At 45.6% G+C, this 20,037-nt stretch overlaps 1 protein-coding gene across 5 annotated transcripts in view; it reads left to right on the top strand.

Moving 5' to 3' along the window:
• SNX29 (sorting nexin 29) overlaps positions 1 to 20,037 on the top strand; it is a 229,334-nt gene that overhangs the window by 40,360 nt on the left and 168,937 nt on the right. For all 5 annotated transcript variants that reach the window (XM_083711484.1, XM_083711488.1, XM_083711486.1 and 2 more), the window contains 3 exons: positions 6,325 to 6,388; positions 8,508 to 8,636; positions 19,623 to 19,705. In XM_083711484.1, coding sequence (XP_083567610.1) covers positions 6,325 to 6,388; positions 8,508 to 8,636; positions 19,623 to 19,705 — 276 coding nt within the window. The remainder of the gene's footprint in view (positions 1 to 6,324; positions 6,389 to 8,507; positions 8,637 to 19,622; positions 19,706 to 20,037) is intronic.

The raw sequence follows: 20,037 nt of genomic DNA, 5'->3' as shown, positions 1-20,037 counted from the left end.
ATTTCCATAGATTGGCAGTAAAACATTTCTTCCGATGAGTATTAAAAAATTGTTTGAATCTTCCTTGTGCAGGGTGCTAAAATATTGGTCACCGGTAGGGGGAGCAATTGCTCCTGCACTCACTTGCTGCTTCTAACTCTTGGCCAATTTAGCAAAAACATTATATGGGATAATTTTTCTCTGCTTTCGTGGGTGATATTTAACCTCATTTTCAGCTATCCTGGAAGTTGATTTAAACCCTTAAACATCAAAGGTCAACCCAGGGTACCTATAGAGCAGGAGACATTAAACATCAAAGATAAACACTGGCTCACCTTTTAAGTAAAGAGGGTGTCTTCTGAAGTCGGTGTAGGAATTCCTCGCTTAACACATGGTTTGCAAAATAAATGTCCTAAAAGGAAACTGAAGCAAAGTAGGTTCCACATAGTAATTCGGCACTTATGTGGTCACCTGCAGTGGGCTCAAGTTGTGGTCCAATCATCAATAACTCCAGCGTTCTCCAACCTGGTGCCCTCCAGATGATGTTGATTGGTTGTTGAGCTATGACTGCCACCATCCCTGACTGTTGGTTATGGTGGCTGGGTTTGATGGGAGTTGTAGTTCAAGCACATCAGAAAGTGGGTAGTTTAGCCTCCTTGATCTAGTGTTTAGAGTGTTGGACTCCCGGTAGTCAGTCAGTCAGTTTTATTGCACATAGCCGAAGGCTGCCGCAATGTACATAGAATCATTCAACAATTAAAAGAAAATATGCTGAATTAATACAAAAAACTTAAAACATTTATATTATCAAGACATTACCTACTCTAAACAGAACTATAAATGTACCTTAATATACAGGTTGGGATGCGGGTGGCGCTATGGTTTAAACCACAGAGCCTAGGACTTGCCAATCAGAAGGTCAGCGGTTTGAATCCCCGCGACAGGGTGAGCTCCCGTTGCTTGGTCCCTGCTCCTGCCAACCTAGCGGTTCAAAAGCATGACAAGTGCAAGTAGATAAATAGGTACCGCTCTGGCGGGAAGGTAAATGGCATTTCCGTGCGCTGCTCTAGTTCGCCAGAAGCTGCTTAGTCATGCTGGCCACATGACCCGGAAGCTGTACGCTGGCTCCCTCAGCCAATAAAGCGAGATGAGCACCGCAACCCCAGAGTCGGCCACGACTGGACCTAATGGTCAGGGGTCCCTTTACCTATACAGGTTAGGACATTAAACAATAAAATTTATAGGCTAAAATCATCACATGGCCACTAATATATTAAAAAATAATGTTAATTAATACAATGTGCAATTATATTCAGAGTTTGGTGATAAAGATAGAATATAGCTTGATGTAGATAGGGTCAAATAAATTCATCTCCTTTACAGTTTGTGGCTATCTTGGCTATATAATTTGCTCTGATTTTCCTAGCGGCAGTTGCAGCCTCCTGTAATAAGAGTGTGGCTTACCTGTGGCCCTCGAAATGTTGCCGTTGGCTGTGCTGGCTGGGGATGATGGGGGTTGCGAGTTCAAAACATCAGGAGGGTCCCTAGAGCGATGAAAGCTTGACCTACTTTAACCTGGTACCACGTGGCTTCCTGTAAGTGAGGTCGCAACCACCACCATGCAGGTAAAGCTCTCTTACACCACTTAAAGAAGAAGTGTGCATGCACACGAAAGCTCATACCAATAACAAACTTAGTTGGCCTCTAAGGTGTTACTGGAAGGAATTTTTTAATTATTATTATTTTGTTTTGACCACTTAAACAGTAATGGGAAATCCTGGGAACTGTAGTTTAAGGGTGCTGGGAATTGTAGCTCTGTGAGGTCAGCATTCTGAACAAAGCTACAGCTCCCAAGATTCTCCATGACTGTTAAAAGTGGTATAAGAGTGCTTTAAATGTAGGGTGTGCTTGTGACCTAAGCTATGCATTCCTTTTCTGCCTGCGGAGCACTCGCAGCATAAGAAAACCCAGAAAGAACACACACTATCGAAAGGGAAACAGCACAAACACCAGTATAAAGCAACTAAAAATCAGCCATCTCAAAATTGCAACCAAAACCCTCAGCAATAAAACAAAACAGTAAAAGCCTCCTGAAAGTTAGAATTTTTTCACCTTGGAGTGATATTTCTAGCCATGGTGCTCTCTGTTTCCTATATTTCACAGTGGCTTAGTGCAGATTAACACTGTCTGATCTCTTAGCCCCGTTTGCTCGCTTGATTCTTCCTTTTCATCCATCTGCCCCTTTCCATTTTGCAGCTAACTGTGGTCCGTGTTATCTTTGTGCTGGCGATTTTGCTAACTGTAGTTAGTGTCAAACCACAGTTTCTAACAATAATTAGAAGCAGGCTTGCAGGCAGTAGTCATGCGTGAACACAAGCAACTACCATATTGTGAATCCACAACTTTCTGCTAGTTTCCCAAATACGTACCCAGATGCTGTGACAAATTGGAATAATTGAAATATATTAATATACAATAATGGTGAAATACATTGGAGCATATTAGCTGCCTGGTGTTGATCAGAGCTTTGGTCTGGCTCAGCTCTGTCTGCACTGAGTGGCAGTGGCTATGTCTATGCCTATGCATTTGCAAAGTATATTGTTTTAATGTATGACTTTCCACCCTTCTATTACTAGGGAACGGGTTCTGAGTAGGGAGACTTCCAGCTGGTTGCGTAGCAACTCACTTCTATAAACATGTAGCAGGTGTATAATAAGAAGTACTGTGTGATAATAAAAGCCACAAGACCCACAGCTACAAGTGGTTTTTGACAGCAGGGTTTTGTTATGTTTTAAAGGCAGTGGTTGCAACCTATGCTTTGTTGAAAGAGGACTTTCTGCTCCTCGTTTCTTTCCTTGCCAAGTCTGGAAGCACCTCTTCCCCCTTTTTTGTCCAATATGCTTTCCTAACGCATCTCACAGAACTTCCGCTCTTCAAAAGTGTAGATGAGGCAAGGAAGAAGGGCTACCCCTATGCATCCATATAATCAGTTATCAGTAATCAATATATTCATATATGCTCACACATAATCAGGGCTTACAGTATTTTATAATCCATTTTGAATCAAAGGGAAGCCGTGCCTTAGCTAACTGCATACTGCTTGAAACAGCAAAATTAGGAGCTGACCTTTCCCCAACAAACATCCGTGTACCCTGGGCAAGGGGAAGGCGTGAATCAGAGATTCTGGTACAAAAACCCCTCAGATACAGGCTAAATTAATCCACAGAACGGGAAGAGCAAAACCACAAAATCTCCAAACTCCCTGTCCTGTCATAACTAGGGGAGAGGTTAGACAGAGCGTCATTGCAAGCATCGGAAAGTAGAACTCCGTGCTTGACCAGTGCTTGACCAGGAGCTGGTAGCATGGCAAGAAGCTTGCTAATTGGCTAATTTTCGCTGACAATATCGTGACTGCCTCATGGTTGTCTCATGATCTATGATTTGCTGTGATCTGCTCAGGTATAAAGACCTCTGGATTTCTGTCAATCGGGGTCCCAGTTCTTTTGGAAGAGATTCCAAACTGGGTCCTTATTGCCTGGCAATAAACTTCACCACCTTATTCTCCATTGCTGAGTCTGCCTGATCCTTATTTAACACCAAGCGAGTACCTGCTTACGTTCACGTGCTTCATAGCGACTCTCCTGGTCATATCTGCATCAGATCGCTTAGGAGCGTACTGTATTGTCTATACCAGGGGTCAGCAAACTTTTCAGCAGGGGGCCGGTCCACTGTCCCTCATACCTTCTGGGGGGCCGGACTATATTTTTGGGGAAAAAATATGAACGAATTCCTATGCCCCACAAATAACCCAGTGATGCATTTTAAATAAAAGGACACATTCTACTCATGTAAAAATACACTGATTCCCGGTCCATCTGTGGCCTGGATTTAGAAGGCGATTGGGTCAGATCTGGCCCCCGGGCCTTAGTTTGCCTAGCCATGGTCTACACGGACTGGCAGCAGCTCTCCAGGAGGCCGGGAGTCTCTTCCATCCCTACCTGGAGATGCTACTGGGGACTAAACCTGGGAAATTCTGCATGCAAGGCAGATGCTCCACCACTGAGCTCGTCCCCCTTTGCCTTAAATCCACCAATCTTCCTGAAACACCAGCCTTGAAAGTATTGCTTTAGGTTGCAGTCCTATGCACAAGCCTGGAAATGAGTCCCATTGAAACCAGTGGGATTTCCTTCTGAGCAAAGAGCCATAGGATTGCTTTGTTTGTTGTGGAGTAGCATTTTCATCAACAGAGAGGAAGCGAGGAGTAGGTTTTTTGTTTTCATTTTTTTACTTCTGCCATTGTGTAATGTATATACAATTGAACAACAACAACTCCTCCCCAATAAATATGGCCATAGGTTGAGGCCATCACTAGGTGATAGAGCGCATTTTGTTTTTTAGATTCTAAGCCATTTTTTAAACAACAACAACAAGAAGAAGCCAGTATTAAAAACTGCTCAAATGTCTGTATACAAGAGCTGTGTCCCTGTTATCAAGGTTCTTGGGGCAGGACTAAAGCTTTCCTATCCTATGTTATTTCCTATATGCTGTTATGTTTCTGTTCCCTATAATGTGTCAGATTAATCTGTAAATTAAAAGGAAAAAACCACCACCACTCAGAGAAATCAAATTTATATTCTGGCATTGAGCTACAGAAGCAATCTGAGAATAAGGTCTTAGCCAAGAGTATATCTGGATATATGCTGACAGATGACTTCACCTTACAGCTCCTTCTCAAGAAGTGATTGTTAGCTATCCTTATCTAATCCTTGACTAGCCACCGAGAGTTTTTAAAATTAATAACATGCCCTGGAGAAGGGGTACATCTGTACTAAAGCATGTCTCTTCCTGAGCACACGTTCTTCTGAGTTCTGTTTGTATTCCTGCTCCTACTGATAAATCTGTCAGACAAAGCCATTTGGAAGCGAAATGTTCCAAGACTCAGTGGCGCTTTCGGACAGTCCGTATTTTCCACCGTGGCCTGGTTGCTTATTGGGAGTCATAACACAAATGTCGCGGACATCAGATATCTGATAGCCTCTCTCTTGATTCCAAAAGCTTGCAGGCAGGCAGGTAGGTAGGGTGGTTGTGGTTTAGGTATTCATCTAAAGCTTTTTCAGCCCCTTCTTGGGCAATCTTCTGCGAGCCACATGCCATTGGTGGCTGGGGCCAGAGGCAAAAGGGGGCAGAGCAATAATGCAAAATTTACCTGTATATAGTGGGCACCTTTGTACACTTGCACACCTCTCTTTGACCTTCAGGCAACCGAGAGTCATGATCAGGGTTTAAGGAGGCATTCTAGGCAGACAAAAGCAGTCTAGGATAAGGTTACCAGATTTTTTTCAAAGAATCCGGGGACACCTTTTTTTTTTAAAGAGAGAAAAAAGTTATTTTTAAAAAATTAAGAAGTAATATATTCTCTTCTGGGTCTCCTCCGTCGCGCGGCCTTCCTCTGGGCCCTGGTCTGATCTCTTGGAGCGCTATCTGCTGTGGAGTAGGCTCGGGTAGGGCCTGGGCTTGGCCACGTGTCCTTGCCCTCCCGGTGCTCTCCTACCTCTCTTCCTCAGTGGCGGTAGTGGCTTCAGCAGCATGGGAAGGTCGGGGCTCCCCTCTTTTTTCTCCTTCCTCTTTTTCTTCCTTCTCCTTTCCTCCTTCTCCCTGCGTCGGCTCCGGGGTTTTTACAGGCCCTGGAGCACTGCTGGGCAGTCAGCTAGGTGGCTGGGCGCTCTCACTCCCAGCCTGATTTGGGTCATGGGGGGTCAGCGGTTCACCCAGTTGATGCGCTGGGCATCCCCGGTTCCCCCTCAGCAGTGGCAGCGGCAGTCTCAGCAGCCCGGAGCCAGCCTGGTAGTGCAGTTGGCTCTGGCTGGCTTCAGGAGCTGCTCACTGCTGTGGCACCCGCCATTTTGCCGTGCCGGAAGTCCCCACATGAGGTGTCTTCTGCTGTTGAACCAATCACGCAACATTCATTCCCTACTAATAAAACTACGACACTTAAAATATAAATCTGGGGACATTAAATGAAATCCGGGGACATTCCGGGGACGGATTTTGTCTGGGGACTGTCCCCGGGAAACAGGGACATCTGCTAACCATAGTCTAGGAGGGAGTGTCAGGGGTGAGGGAAAGTCTTAGAAAGTCAGACAAAGAGATTTGGAAGGCTGCATTTGACCTCTGGGCCTGAGATTCTCCACCTCTGTTCTAAATTTTACAATACATTAAAAACACCACCACCAAGCAAAACACCACATTGGTAACAGGTATGAATTTCAGAGCTTTCGTTGTGTTAGACACATAACTGGATCGATATATTCCATTTCTCCCCCTGCCTCCTTTTTTCTTCCGCAGCTGAACTTCGGCAAGCCATTGTGGCCATGATGAACAGAAAGCATGAACTGGAAGAGCAGAGCAGGTAACCAGAGTGCAGTGCCTTGGTCAACCTCATGCTAAGATGCTATATCCACAGCATTAGGGCGGGAGGAGTTTTCCAGGATTGCATTTGCATGTGAAGGGGTCAAGAGGATGCTGCCCCACCAGACTTCTCCCTTTGTAGCCCACTAATTTTGCCTCCATGCTAGTGAACATATTGGTCCTGTGTTTGGTGCCAGCGTGAAGGGAGCCCTGTGCGCTTAGTGGTGTGCAAGGGCTCCTCCGGTGATCAGGAACCCTGAGTGAAACACACCTATACAGGTTTGGGGTCCCTTGACACTGGCCCTGGAGTAAACACATATCGTGGTCCTTGTGTCCCTCTCTGCTAAACCAATAAGCAGTAAGGAGTGGTGGGGGAAACGTGAAATGAGTCATCGCTAGAGGTATGCATCTTGAATAATCGTTGCTGAACGTTCATACCATTTGATGTTTCCTAATAATCTGTTTCAAGCGCCGTTCATTTGCATATGAATAAAACAGTAATTGTGGAGGAGCCAACGTTTTTATGTTTTTAGATAGCGCATGCATGTGCTGCAGACAGCATCGTCCCAGTAGAGGCATTCCCTCCTGTACGATGACACCTTTAGAATAGATTCATCGAGACGTTGCCTCCCGAGTCACAACCCATTGTTATACACAGATGCTCGAGACGCTGTAGGTGAATGAAGGGCTCTGAATCGTAGGAAAATTATACATGCCTAGTTGTGGCAAGCCAATGATACGTGCAGCACACATGAGAGCTCTGTTCCCTTTATGGCAGAAGTGTTAGGAAACCAGTGGCCCTCCAGATCAGGCATCCCCAAATTTGGCTCTCCAGATGTTTTGGTACTACAACTCCCATCATCCCTAGCTAACAGGACCAGTGGTCAGGGATGATGGGAGTTGTAGTCCCAAAACATCTGGAGGGCCGAGTTTGGGGATGCCTGCTCCAGATGTTCTTGTGGAACTGCAACTCCTAACAGCTCCAGCCAAACATGGCTGGTAGTCAAGAATGATGGGAGTGGGAGTCCCACAGTACCCAGAGGGCCACAGGCTTCTGTCCCTGGAGGGGTGATGGACCATTCCTGGAGGAAACTGGGCCGCTAATTTGTAACAGCTGGCCTTGACATCAAAGGGGAAGATAAATTTTCAGGCAGGCAGGCAGGCACACACACACACACACACACACAGAGAGAGAGAGAGAGAGAGAGAGAGAGAGAGAGAGAAGCAGGAGAGGAGCAGCAGCCAGGTCAACTGCAAAGCAGGTGAAACTTGTGTTACCATCTTCCTGCTTTGCTACGGCTCTCTCCTGAAGGGAGAGGAGACCTCTGGACCATCCCTGAAGGACCCTGTACTTACACACCATTGATTTGTAACAGCTGGCCTTCACACCAGACTTCTGTGTGGGGAGCTTAAAGGGGGGGGGGTTGTCGTTTTGATATGAATGATATTTGGATTAGGATGAGGTTGAGGTTTTGTTTATATGCTAGTTAGTGGGCCAGAGTATTTCTTTGTTTATTATTTGAGGGTGGCGCTGTGGGTTAAACCACAGAGCCTAGGGCTTGCCAATCAGAAAGTCGGTGGTTCGAATCCCTGCAATGGGGTGAGCTCCCGTTGCTCGGTCCCTGCTCCTGCCAACCTAGCAGTTCGAAAGCACGTCAAAGTGCAAGTAGATAAATAGGTACCGCTCTAGTGGGAAGGTAAACAGCGTTTCTGTGCGCTGCTCTTGTTCACCATGCTGGCCACATGACCCGGAAGCTGTACACCAGCTCCCTCGGCCAATAAAGCGAGATGAGCACCGCAGCCCCAGAGCTGGCCATGACTGGACCTAATGGCCAGGGGTCCCTTTACCTTATACAGCTAGTATGTCCCCACCACCCCATGGATGTTATGTTCTTTGGGGGGGAAAATAAATGTATAGTGTAATTTCCCCCACCATTTCCCCCTAAGGTATAATGTATTGTATTTTTCTTCTTCTTCTGTAAATCACTTGGAGACCTTCAGGCGACAAGCGACGAATAGGTTTAATGAATGAATGAATATTGAAACAGGCCTGCCTTGACAAGTGTGATGCCATGATGGACGGTCCTGTGTCCATAACGCTGTGCTCTTTCCCCCCTCAGTTCCTTGCGGAACCTCCTCGACGGAGAGATGGAGCATTCTGCGGGGCTTCGGCAAGAAGTCGACAACCTGAAGAAGAAAGTTTCCGAGCAGGAAGAGCGCTACACCGTGAAGATCCAGGCCTTAGCAAGGTAGGGAAGTGTGGGTGATGTGGCTTTCCTGGGTCTGGTGGGAGGTAGCCGGGGGCTAGGGAAGCTTGCCTTTCCTTGGAGATGCTCCTCCACCCAAGACCTGTCTGGAGAACACTCAGGCTGGGAAGTGACTGTGTATGAGCAAACTGCAAATTATCTTCCTTTATTATGCAAGGTGATTTGTATCATGAATACAGTGGTACCTTGGGTTACATACGCTTCAGGTTACAGACTCCGCTAACCCAGAAATAGTGCTTCAGGTTAAGAGCTTTGCTTCAGGATGAGAACAGAAATTGTGCTCTGGCAGCCCGGAGGCAGCAGGAGGCCCCATTAGCTAAAGTGGTGCTTCAGGTTAAGTACGGACCTCCAGAACGAATTAAGTACTTAACCTGAGGTACCACTGTATGTTGAAATGAAAAGCTTTAATCCCTGTTGTGAGGGGGGAACAAACCCCCAAAATGCCCACTATTTACGTTGATACAAGTTAACATATTATGTTTAGTGAGGTTATTGTTTCCAAACAAAGAGAAATCACTTTTAAAGCAACAACAAATGTTTCTGGGTGTTCCCCTCCCCACTACATAATATTCACAAGGACCCATTTGGCTGAACCATGTCCACACATTTGTGTGGAGTGTTCCACTGAAATGAAGAGAAACTATGCAGCGGGAGTGCAAGTAGGGCTGGATGCAACTTCACCAAAAAGAGGCAGGCAAAGAACAAAACATACTCAGGATGACACCATTCATATCCTTTCTTCTGCAAGCTCTGCTGTAATATTTAAGGTTTCAAGGAAGATTGTGTCCTACGTGGATGAGGTTAGGCTCAGCTGCTGCCCCCTTCCAGCTGTGCTTTCTTCTAGGTCAGGGGTTGGCAACCTAAGGCCCATGGGCCACAAGCGGTCCATGGGGGTCGTTTAACCGGGTCATGGACCCCCGCCGCCTGCTCGGTCGGTTCCTGTGTGCCACGCTAAACCGGCATGGAGCAGAGCGGGGACCACCTTCCGCAACACTGGCTGGCTTCCCATTGGCCGCAGGAAGCTCCTGCAGCCAATGGGAAGCTGCGCACGCCTCCTCCGTGCCAGAAGGAGCACCAGAAATAGCATTTGTGTGCACGCACTGTGGCCCATCACGGCGTCTGCGGGACTGTGAACCAGCCCAAGCCACAAAAACTTTGCCATTCTAGGTTGAGCAAACCAAGTTTGGTAGCTTCTGGGTTGTCCTTAGATCTCAACCCTCCACCCCAGTGATCTTCAGCTGGTCTAGACCTGAGTCCCACTTCCCGGCTCCCGAGCAGTGACATGGGACCTGCTTTCATATTTTCACTTTGGATTTATACTTAATAGTGCTAATGATGTACTTCGTTTAATCCTAAAACAACAATCTGCAGAGAAATGTATGTGGTGTAACGCCAGCTCTACTACTGAATGAAAACTAGTTCTGCAGTGAGGCATGAGCACCTGATTCGCCGAAAATATGTATCTTATTTTTAAAAAATGGTTCGTTCTTTTCTCCTGCCACATTACCTCACTTGTGGAAATGGATAAAAATGAGCATCTAATGGCCCTAGTCCAAACTCACATGAGGTGCTCCTTTGGTCTGGTCAGCTTCAGCTGGAATCTCATATGGTGGCAACAGCTTTGCTGCAGCCCACTGGTTGAAGACCTATGTCCTATCCTTCAGAGCCCAGTCTTTGTCTTTATTTCAGAGTTCCAGTTTTGAGTGCTGTACACAGGCATGGCAGCACGCAATGAAGGATGCTTTTCGCAAAGGGAGCTGCAACCAGCCCTATCACTGTCGGTCCCCTTTCTTTAGGGACCTTGCTTCTGGGTGCAGGGACCAAATGTTGTCTTGGGTACTGGAAATAGAAACTCCACAAAAGGAGTGTGATATCCTCTTTTAGCTTGTTGCACTTTTATTTGTTTACTGCTATGTCTGTATCCCATCATTCCACCAAGGAGCTCTAGGGTGTGGTACGTGGTTCTCCCTCTCCCCATTTTTATCCTCACGGCAACCCTGTGAGGTAGTTTATAATAATAATAATAATAATAATAATAATAATAATAATAATAATTATTATTATTATTATTATTATTATTATTATTATTATTATTATTTATTATTTGTACCCCACCCATCTGGCTGGGTTTCCCCAGCCACTCTGGGCGGCTTCCAACAAAGATGAAAAGTACACTAAAATGTCACATATTAAAAACTTCCCTGAACAGGGCTGCCTTCAGATGTCTTCTGAATGTCAGGTAGTTGTTTATCGCTTTGACATCTGATGGGAGGGCGTTCCACAGGGCGGGCGCCACTACAGAGAAGGCCCTCTGCCTGGTTCCCTGTAGCTTTGCTTCTCGCAATGAGGGAACTGCCAGAAGGCCCTCGGAGCTGGACCTCAGTGTCCGGGCAGAACGATGGGGGAGGAGACGCTCCTTCAGATATACTGGACCGAGGCCATTTAGGGCTTTAAAGGTCAGCACCAACACTTTGAATTGTGCTCGGAAACGCACTGGGAGCCAATGTAGGTCTTTCAAGACTGGTGTTATATGGTCTCAGCGGCCACTCCCAGTCACCAGTCTAGACTGAGAGTGACCCAAGAGTGAGCTTTATGGCTGAATTGAGGATTTGAACCCTGGTTCCCAAGGTTCTAGTCCAGCATGTGCATTTTCTCTCTCTTCTGGAATAGGTCAACCCAATTAGTAAGCTCTGTGTCTTGCAAACTCTTTCCCAATATGTTATTCCAATCTCTTTCTTTCTTTTCTTTTTTAAAAAAAGAGTGAATAGATTTTCTTAACAACACTGAGTTTTGTGCTATTTAGGGATGATGGATTATGTTTGAATGACGAGTAAGCAACTCAATAGATTTTGTTAAACCGGTTTCCTGTGCTTTTTTCCTTTTTTCTGCTTGGTGTTGTTGTCTTGTTGATGCTCCAGTGCTCCATAATGCAACTCTGCTGTTTTCGATTTTGAAATTGGTTCCAAAAACCTGTCACCGTTCACCTTTTGCTGATTGATACATGCAGTAGTAACTCCATCTGTAGTCATTTCTACTGGAGTCTTCCTAGGTTGATTGCAGAACACAGGCGGGTTTTAACATTTCTCAGTTTGCGATATCGCTCAGTGTTAATACAAATAGGTCAGCTGTCAGCTTCAATGCAGCAACAAATATATCTAAGCCTTTGCTGCAAAATTTCGAATAACAAAGAGAGACTCGAGCACCACACTTCTCAAAAGTATCTTGAATATCGGCTGTTGTAGCATATAAACAAGAGAGTCCTTTAGGTTGAAATTATGGGTCTCTCCACCCCCTGGAACAGTCTTTCTGTCCTAATTCCAAGCTGAGACAACAGTCCTGTATGTCATCCGTTGAAGCACTTAAGTAGGGATTGTGATGTCAGGTGACAGCTTCAAAGTGGGCTGTTCTCAGCACCAATCAGCTGATCGTTGCTGGGTGCACACCTTCAAAGGAGCTCGCTATAAGTACTGATCAGCTGACCAGTGGTTCCAGGAACCCCCTTTTGAAGTCCCTTTGTAGGTGCAATGTGAATTCAAGCAACACCTGCAAACAAAAAACTTCATTGGGGTTGAGGAGCCAAATTAGTCTGGTGGGCCAGATCTTTACCTTCTCCCACCCCTGCAAGCCAGCTTTCCCAGGTGGGTGGGGCCATGCACCTGCCAGTCATCTGATGTCAGGTGACTGATAGGTGGGCAGTCCCACTCACCTCTCAGAGTTGAGCTGCCCATGTAGGGGTCGGCTTCTGCTCCACCAGCGTGTTTCCTGCAGGGAACACATTGGCAAAGCATCATCCTGCAGGATTGAACCCTCTGCTCAGCAACTGATGTCACCCAGTGGCAACAACTGATGGACGGGTGGGTGTCATTCTTTGGGCCAGCTGGGACCCCCAGAGAACCAGGATTGCCCCATGGAACAGAGGTTCCCCACCATGGGCTCAATGGACCAGTGGATTGACGTGGTATAAGGCATCTTCCTGTGTTCAGCTGAGAAGAGTGCTTGTTCTGGGGATGTGGTTACTCTTTGGACAGCTGGCATGGACTTGTTAGAATTCCTGCTCCATGATTGCAGTCATGGGATTGTTGTCTATCACATGACGGTATATGTTTTGACTCCACAGAGTGGGAAGTGACGAAGACAGGATGTTTGTGTTACTGTGTTCCGTGAAGGGGGACTATTGTCCTTTGTCCTTTTTCTCTTTGCTGTCTGATGCTAGAGAGAGAGGGAGCCATGCTGCAGTGCTCCGTGTGTGTTTATATGTAAATAAAGTAGATTAGCCAAAATGCTGAGTTGCTGAGGTCTGTCATGCAAAGCTGTGCAAACACTGCGGATCCCTAAGTGTGCCGGTGTCGGTTGGCATTGGTCACTGTGTTGTTCGGGCTGAAGAAAGCTTTTGAAGCTCCCGAACGATGGACCAGGAGGGAGGGAACATGCCAGTCAGGTATGTGTCTCTGCCAGGGTCCTACTCGTGTGTAGGCTGAACTCCTGACAGGACTGTGGTGACGCTGTCATTACCCTGTAGTAGACTTCATAAATCCTTCAACTAAGACTGTTCAGCTTCCCGGCTTGTCTCTTTAGGAAACGGAGTGGATGGCAATGGAAAGTAGCAAAAATTAGCTACTGACTAAGCTTAGATTCTTGGTATGAAAAGCTGAAGCTCTGAATGTGCCTTTTGCTCAGCTCTTCTTTCAGCGGTAGACTAAGCAGAGTGGATTTGCCCGAGTAACTCTACATATTAGTTGGCCAGAACTGGTTTTGAATTTGCATTCGAGGTGTCTGAAATCTTCCAAATGAAAGGGCATTCGTAATCATACCATGTTTGGCAAAATAGAAGCGCAACTTTCCCAAGCTCTTGCTGCTGTGTTTGTCTTATCTTATCTTTTTTTCTTTCTTTTTATTAAAACCAAATCTCATAAGTTATCATTTGGAAGTACACGGAATGGGGCTGGAATCAACCATTTATCCCCAAGAACCGTGCAATTTTATTTGCAGTGGCGTAGCATGGGGGGTGCAGGGGGTGCCGGCCGTGCCGGGCACAACATCTGGGGGTTAGGGTTAGGGGGCGCAAATCCACGGGTTAGGGGGTGCAAATTACTTGCCTTGCCCTGGGTGCTGACAACCCACGCTACGCCACTGTTTATTTGACAGCCAATCATAAGATCTCTCTCTCTGTGTGTGTGTGTGTGTGTGTGTGTGCGCGCGTTTGTTTCCTTTTCCTTTGAGCTTTCACCAGGGCAGCAATTCTGCGAGGCAAGTAAGTGGAGAGGAAGTGCAATGTCATAGTCTCCCTATCTAAATTCTTTACCAAAGAGATGGTGACGGCTTAAATTGCTTTCGGAACAGAATTAAAACAAATTTCCAGAGAAGAGGCTTGCTTGCAGCTGTTGACTATGGAACTGAGCAAAGGAACCAAGGAGGTGGCTTGTGAGATTCCCATCCCTGGAGACAGATGCTACCGTAGAGGAACCTTTAGGTTCTACTTGTACAGTGGCTGCTGCTCTACCCTGATTAATCTTGGTGAATGCTCCTTGGTGAATATATCCTCAGTGTGTGGCATTCAGGCTGTGTTATCAGTTTCTACATTTTGTGTGATGGTTTTGTTCATGTTTTGGTATCTATAAAATTTAGTTCGCCTTCTCTAAAATCACCAGAAATTTTGTGTGTGTGTGTGTGTATGAGAGAGATTCTGACTAAACATTAAAAATAACTATCTGACAGTAAGAGCTATTTGACAGTGGAGCAGACTGTGGTGGACTCTCCTTCATTGGATAAATAAAGGTTGGATGGCCACCTGTCATGGAGTCATTAGCATTGCTAATTGCATTGCAGTAGGTTGGACTAGATGAACCTTGGTTTTCCTCCCAACTCTACAATTCTATGATTCCAAATACAGTAACAAGTATTAATAATAAGAGCACAACATATAGCAGCATGTCAATTCAGAATGCCATTAAGAAGATCAGTCATCGGAGCCAAGAGTAAAAAGGAAGGAAGAAAGTAGAAGGAGTCAAGAAGGGAAAGGGAAGAGAGAGAATAAACTCTGGCAGAGCTGTGCTATGGTGCAGTGATCCTGGATTGTTTACACTACAGTGGAACCTCGGTTGTCAAGCACAACCCGTTCCGGAAGACCGTTCAACTTCCGAGGCATTCAACAACCAAGGCGCAATTGCTGGTGGGCAAAATCCATTGAAAAAATGGAGAAATGCACCTCGGAAGCCATTCGACTTTCGCAACGCCTTCAAAAACAAAAGCATTCACTTCTGGGTTGTCGGCGTTCGAAAGCCGAAATGTTCAACTTCCGAAGCATTTGACAACCAAGGTTCCACTGTATCTTAAATGGGGAAGTCTGGGCTAGGAAGAGCTGAGACAAATAAAACCATGGTTCAAATTCCTGGCTTAGTGAACTGAAAGTAAACTAGAGATCCTTGTTTTGGGTGTTGTCAGAGCCACCCGAGGTCCCAGCTCACAAGAGACCAAAATCCAGTCCAAGTTATATACAAAAGGTTTTATTGAAGAACATTGTTGTCGTTACATCCAAGCTCCGTGGCTCAGCATCTGTTACCCTTAGATGTTTGAAGTCCCCTCTGAGTCAGTCCCGCCCCTGCACCAGCTTAAGAGGCTTGTACTGCTCCACCTTTTCCTCTCCTTCCTTTTCCGCAGGGTCTTCCTGCCCCCCTGTGCTCCCTCCCTCCGGGACTCCCCCGAGGCTGAGTCTTCTGACGCCTGCTCCCCCCTCCTTCGTGCTTTGGGACCAGGCTCCTCCTCAGGGCTCTCCTCATTTCCGCGCGCCTCCACATTTGAACTTGGCGCGCGTACGTTGCCTCTGACCTTCCTTCCGACCGTTACGCTACTCTCGGTACTACACTCCTCCCCTTCCGGCAGGACGTTCTGCTCCGAACTCCTTCCCCTCTCTGCTCCCTGTTCTGCTCCTTCTGACACACTGGCAACTCCACCCCCTTCACTCCGTTCCGACGGAGAGGCCGGTCCCGATCTCCAACCCCCACTGGGGATTCCCTCTTCGTTCCCCTGCTTCTGACTGCTTCCCTCTCTACTGCCCCTTGGCCTGGCCAGGGGGGCTCCCTTTTGGGAATCCTCGGATTCACTTGACGGACTCACTGACAACCTCGGGTCGTCGTCGTCCTCTTCCTCGTCGCCCTGGGACCCCTCCCCCTCGCTCTCTGTCCCTGAAACCCTGACAGGTGTGATGCGGAACTCGAGTTTACACAAAACCAGTGGTCTAAGAGGGGAGGGACCTGGAAGTGGCCATGATACTCCTCACAGGTTGATAAACCATAGTTTACCAGAGGAGGAATATTAATATCTGAACTGGCTTGTAGTTATTTAGCCTTTTATAACTTTGCACCTATGCTACTTCAAATCCATTTCAATTATAAGCTTCGTTCATGGTTGAACTTTGATTTGTCAAAAGTCTTGTTCCCTCCCTTCCCGCATTACGGAAAGAGCAAATTTGTTTCCAGGATGGCATACAGAAATAACATGTTCCACTGAGCAAACATCTGAAAAACGTAGTGTGTGTAAAAGTTTCCTTTCCAAACCTGGCAGCAAAATGCAAGTGCCTGAAATTTATTAAAACATTTCATTAAGCATTTAGGGTGCTAAATAATTTACTTAGGGTTAGCTGAATAGCAGCTAAATTACATAACATGAATTCCAACACTTGTAAAGCATGAATTTCATCCTTGAGCTCCAATCCCTCCCAAATGTAGAAACAGGACATTTTATGTAAGCTTGTAACCAATCAAGTTTTTCTTGGAGTAGACCCACTGAAATTAATATACCTAAGTTAGGCATGCTTACTAATTTCAGTAGGTTTACTCTGAGCATGGCTATTGATAGCTGCAACCCATTATTTTTATATTAGCATGGGAAGACCAGTAATTGACATCTTGAAATATTGCCAGAGAGTTTCCAATACGTGAAAAAACCCCAAGAAGAAATGTATCTAACGAATTCAAAGCAGGATAGGTGCAAAGTAATTTTTAAACGACAAAGTACTGTATCCAGCTGTGTCCAGAATTTCTGTTGTTGGCATCCATCTGTCTCGAGAGACAACGGAGTGCGCCTCCAAGGGTGAAGTCAGACCGCTGCTTTGACAGCACTGAAGTGACCTTCCCAAGGCGCAAGTCTGGGCAGTGTGTTCTGACCTGCCCAGAAGACAAGACCGCTTTCTCTGCCTCACTGATGTGGTCCAAAGGAAAGCAGAGCAATAGGTTTGGGACCAGCTTGGCTGCAGGAGTTGATGGAAAGAAGCATGCAAGGTGCCCTCCAACTGCCTTAGGGACTGCACTCTGGATTTGTGTAGGGCTTACTCTTTAGCCTTTTCTCCTCCTGAAGATACCCCACAAGGCAGTGGACGTTGAGGATCAGAGTTTCCCTTTTCCTAGATGGGCAACCTTCCCAGGTTGACGATCCCCACCTGCCTCTCACTTTCCTCTACAGCACGTGCAGAAATTGTCTTCTTTCCCATGGGACTCACTATTGGTCTCGTCCACTCCATCTGCCAGAGCCTGTCTTCACATGCAGGGGGAGTCCCTAGAAACACTGAAATTAGTGGAACAGCAATTTCTTTATCCTAATGCAAATTTGTTGCCTCATTCAAACTTTCAGAAAAGTAATTTTGAATATTATTAAGGGCATATGCATATTCTGCTAAATAAAATTTACTTCACCATTGAGTAGTTGCAAAGACATATCTAACTTTTGGGTTCTGTGTCCAGTTAGAAAACCGTATTTGAGAGGGATCGTTTAGAATAAAAACTACTCTCCCTCCCCCCAACTCATTAGTTTAGGATGAGTCTGAAAATCCTTCTTATTTGTAAGCCATCCATTGCCAACTTATGTTATGCTACTCTAGTAAAAAACAAAAGTTTATGTTAGATAGATTTTATTTTGTTTTCTAGCTCAATATGTCATAAGTTGGTGATCCATCAGTTCCAATTGCATCTGGCAAACTCTAACTTTATGCTTTTGAACCTTCCATATCTGGGACTAAGAATCACGAGTCCCTGACCAAGACATGCAAGGAAAAAATGAAGCCAACACGATGTACTTTAAATCTGTAGTCATTTTTTTGGCACTATGATTCCCCCCCTCCGAAGTGTCTGTAGATTATTAGGCATCACAAAGTCTGTGGTCACTATAAAGCACATAAAGCTAAAAGCAGTAAAAGCAATTAAAATGTAAATATACTTTTCATGGGTAGATTATAACTTTGTTTTATTGAGCTTTTCAGAATTACAATAACTTTGTTTCATTACGTTTCTCAGAACTGCAATAAACGGAAAGCTATAATCTTCCCGTTAACCCTTCTCTCTCATTCTTTAAAGTCTAAAACTTGGTGAGTTTAGTTAAATTGTTTTCTCTCTCGTTCAGATTCAAGTGATAATTTTAGCAGAGTTGCTCCCGTTCTGTAAAGATCAAGTCTGATGCTTGGTGTTTGGATTCTGCACGCGGAAGCAGTAAGAGTAATATACAGCATAAAATGCCTTCGGGATCTTCATTAAAATTTCATCGTTGTGTAATGTATACTCCGTGGCCACACAGGAATTTGTACAGTTCTGGAGGAGGCTGAATTAAGCAAAGTTGCACTGACCAGAAATCTGACTTGACAGCTCTGTAATTATTAAAGAAAATATACTGGCCAAGTCATTTCCCAGTGAATTCTTAGGAGATTCCTCCTGAAGGCTCCTTTGTAATGTCACTTTTATGTAGCAATCATTCCCCAAGTTCAGAAAATGTTCCCTTGATTTAACTAGCACTGTTCAAAAGAACAACAGCTAGTTCAGCCTTGCAAATGGAATGAACAGTTGTTGTTCGTCCATGCTAAACAAAGCTGCTTGTTTCTTGGACACTGATAATAAGCAACACCATGGGTTTTCAAGATGTAACAAGTTCTGATTGTCCACTTTGGAAAGGAGGTGATGGACTTTTGTGCTGATTAAGGAGGGCTGCGTTTTTTATCCTTAAATATACACCTAGTATCAAACCCTGCACTGTAGAGAATTCCAGCATCCATATCACCCTGCTTATGGAATGTTGTTGCTTTTCCTCTTACTCATGTATCTTCCTTTAATCTGTAATCTCACCCACAGTGGCACGCAAACACAAATACTGTGTGGTGGTTAGAGTGTCAGACTAGGACCTGGGAGAGCGGGGTTCGAATCCATGAAGCTCACTGGGTGGCCTTGGGTCCAGTCGCGCTCTCTCACCCTAACCTACCTCACAGGGCTGTTGTAAGGATGAAATGGACAGAACTGTGCATGCTACTTGGAACTCCTTAGAGGCAAAGCTGAATATAAATGCAGTGATACATAATTAATCCAGTAGTAACAATATAGTGAAGCAAATCTCCATCTCTTTGCGCTTGCATGTCTCTGAAGCTGCCATCAATTAGTTCAGAGAAAGGGCTCGCCAGCATGGTACCCTCCAGATGTCGCTGGACCACAACTCCCATGGTCCTTGACCATCAGTGGCGTAGTATGGGGGGTGCAGGGGGGGGCCGGCCGCACCGGGTGCAACATCTGGGGGGGTAGGGTTAGGGGGCGCAAATCCACGGGTTAGGGGGTGCAAATTACTTGCCTTGCCCCGGGTGCTGACAACCCATGCTACGCCACTGTTGACCATTGACCATGTTGGCTGGGACTGATGGGAGTTGTAGTCCAGCAGCATCTGAAGGGCACCATCTTGAATATTGGTGGAGTAGACATTGCTGGTTTAGATGGACCAGCAGCTTGACTTTGGTTGATTTGCACAGCTGCCTCTTGGCTGCAACATCCATCCAGTCACATGAATCAGAGTTTTATTGCCATGGTCACAGTTCTACTATATCAGGTATTGGATCCCTGTGTTCGCTATTTATTTTATAACTTGCTCCAGAGTACTTACCTGTTCCCCACCTTTAAAGAAGAAGAAGAAGAGCAATATTATTTGTTGCTGTTCTTGTATTTGCAGAGAAAATGAGGTGCTGAAAGTACAGCTGAAGAAGTATGTAGGAGCTGTCCAGATGCTGAAAAGAGAAGGTCAGACTGTGGAAGGTGAGTGTGGAAAAAACGGCCGCTTGTGGCATTATTGACAGTGCTTCTCTTTGCTGGTACAAAATGCATTGCTAATGAATCATTGCCAAAATACAGTTTTGAAAAATACAAGATGCTCCCCATTGGTTAGTATGGAACATTTTAATCCTGTAATTTCACACGACAAGGGAGGCTATTATCGTTCTACTATTTTTCGGTAAGTCTTGACAAAAGAGCAATTGATGGCTTATGCTCGCCGGTCCTGTGCATGTTGTGCAGGAGTGATAAGACAGCTTGCTTTTGTCTCTGTATTATTTATGTGGCGATTGTGGTTGGTGTTTCTTTTAGATCCA

The sequence above is a fragment of the Podarcis gaigeae genome (genome assembly GCF_964106915.1).
Source record: "Podarcis gaigeae genome assembly, chromosome: 14".
NCBI classification, from domain to species: Eukaryota; Metazoa; Chordata; class Lepidosauria; order Squamata; family Lacertidae; genus Podarcis; species Podarcis gaigeae.
Note: the sequence above shows the minus strand (reverse complement) of the source record. Positions and strands in the feature narration are given on the sequence as shown.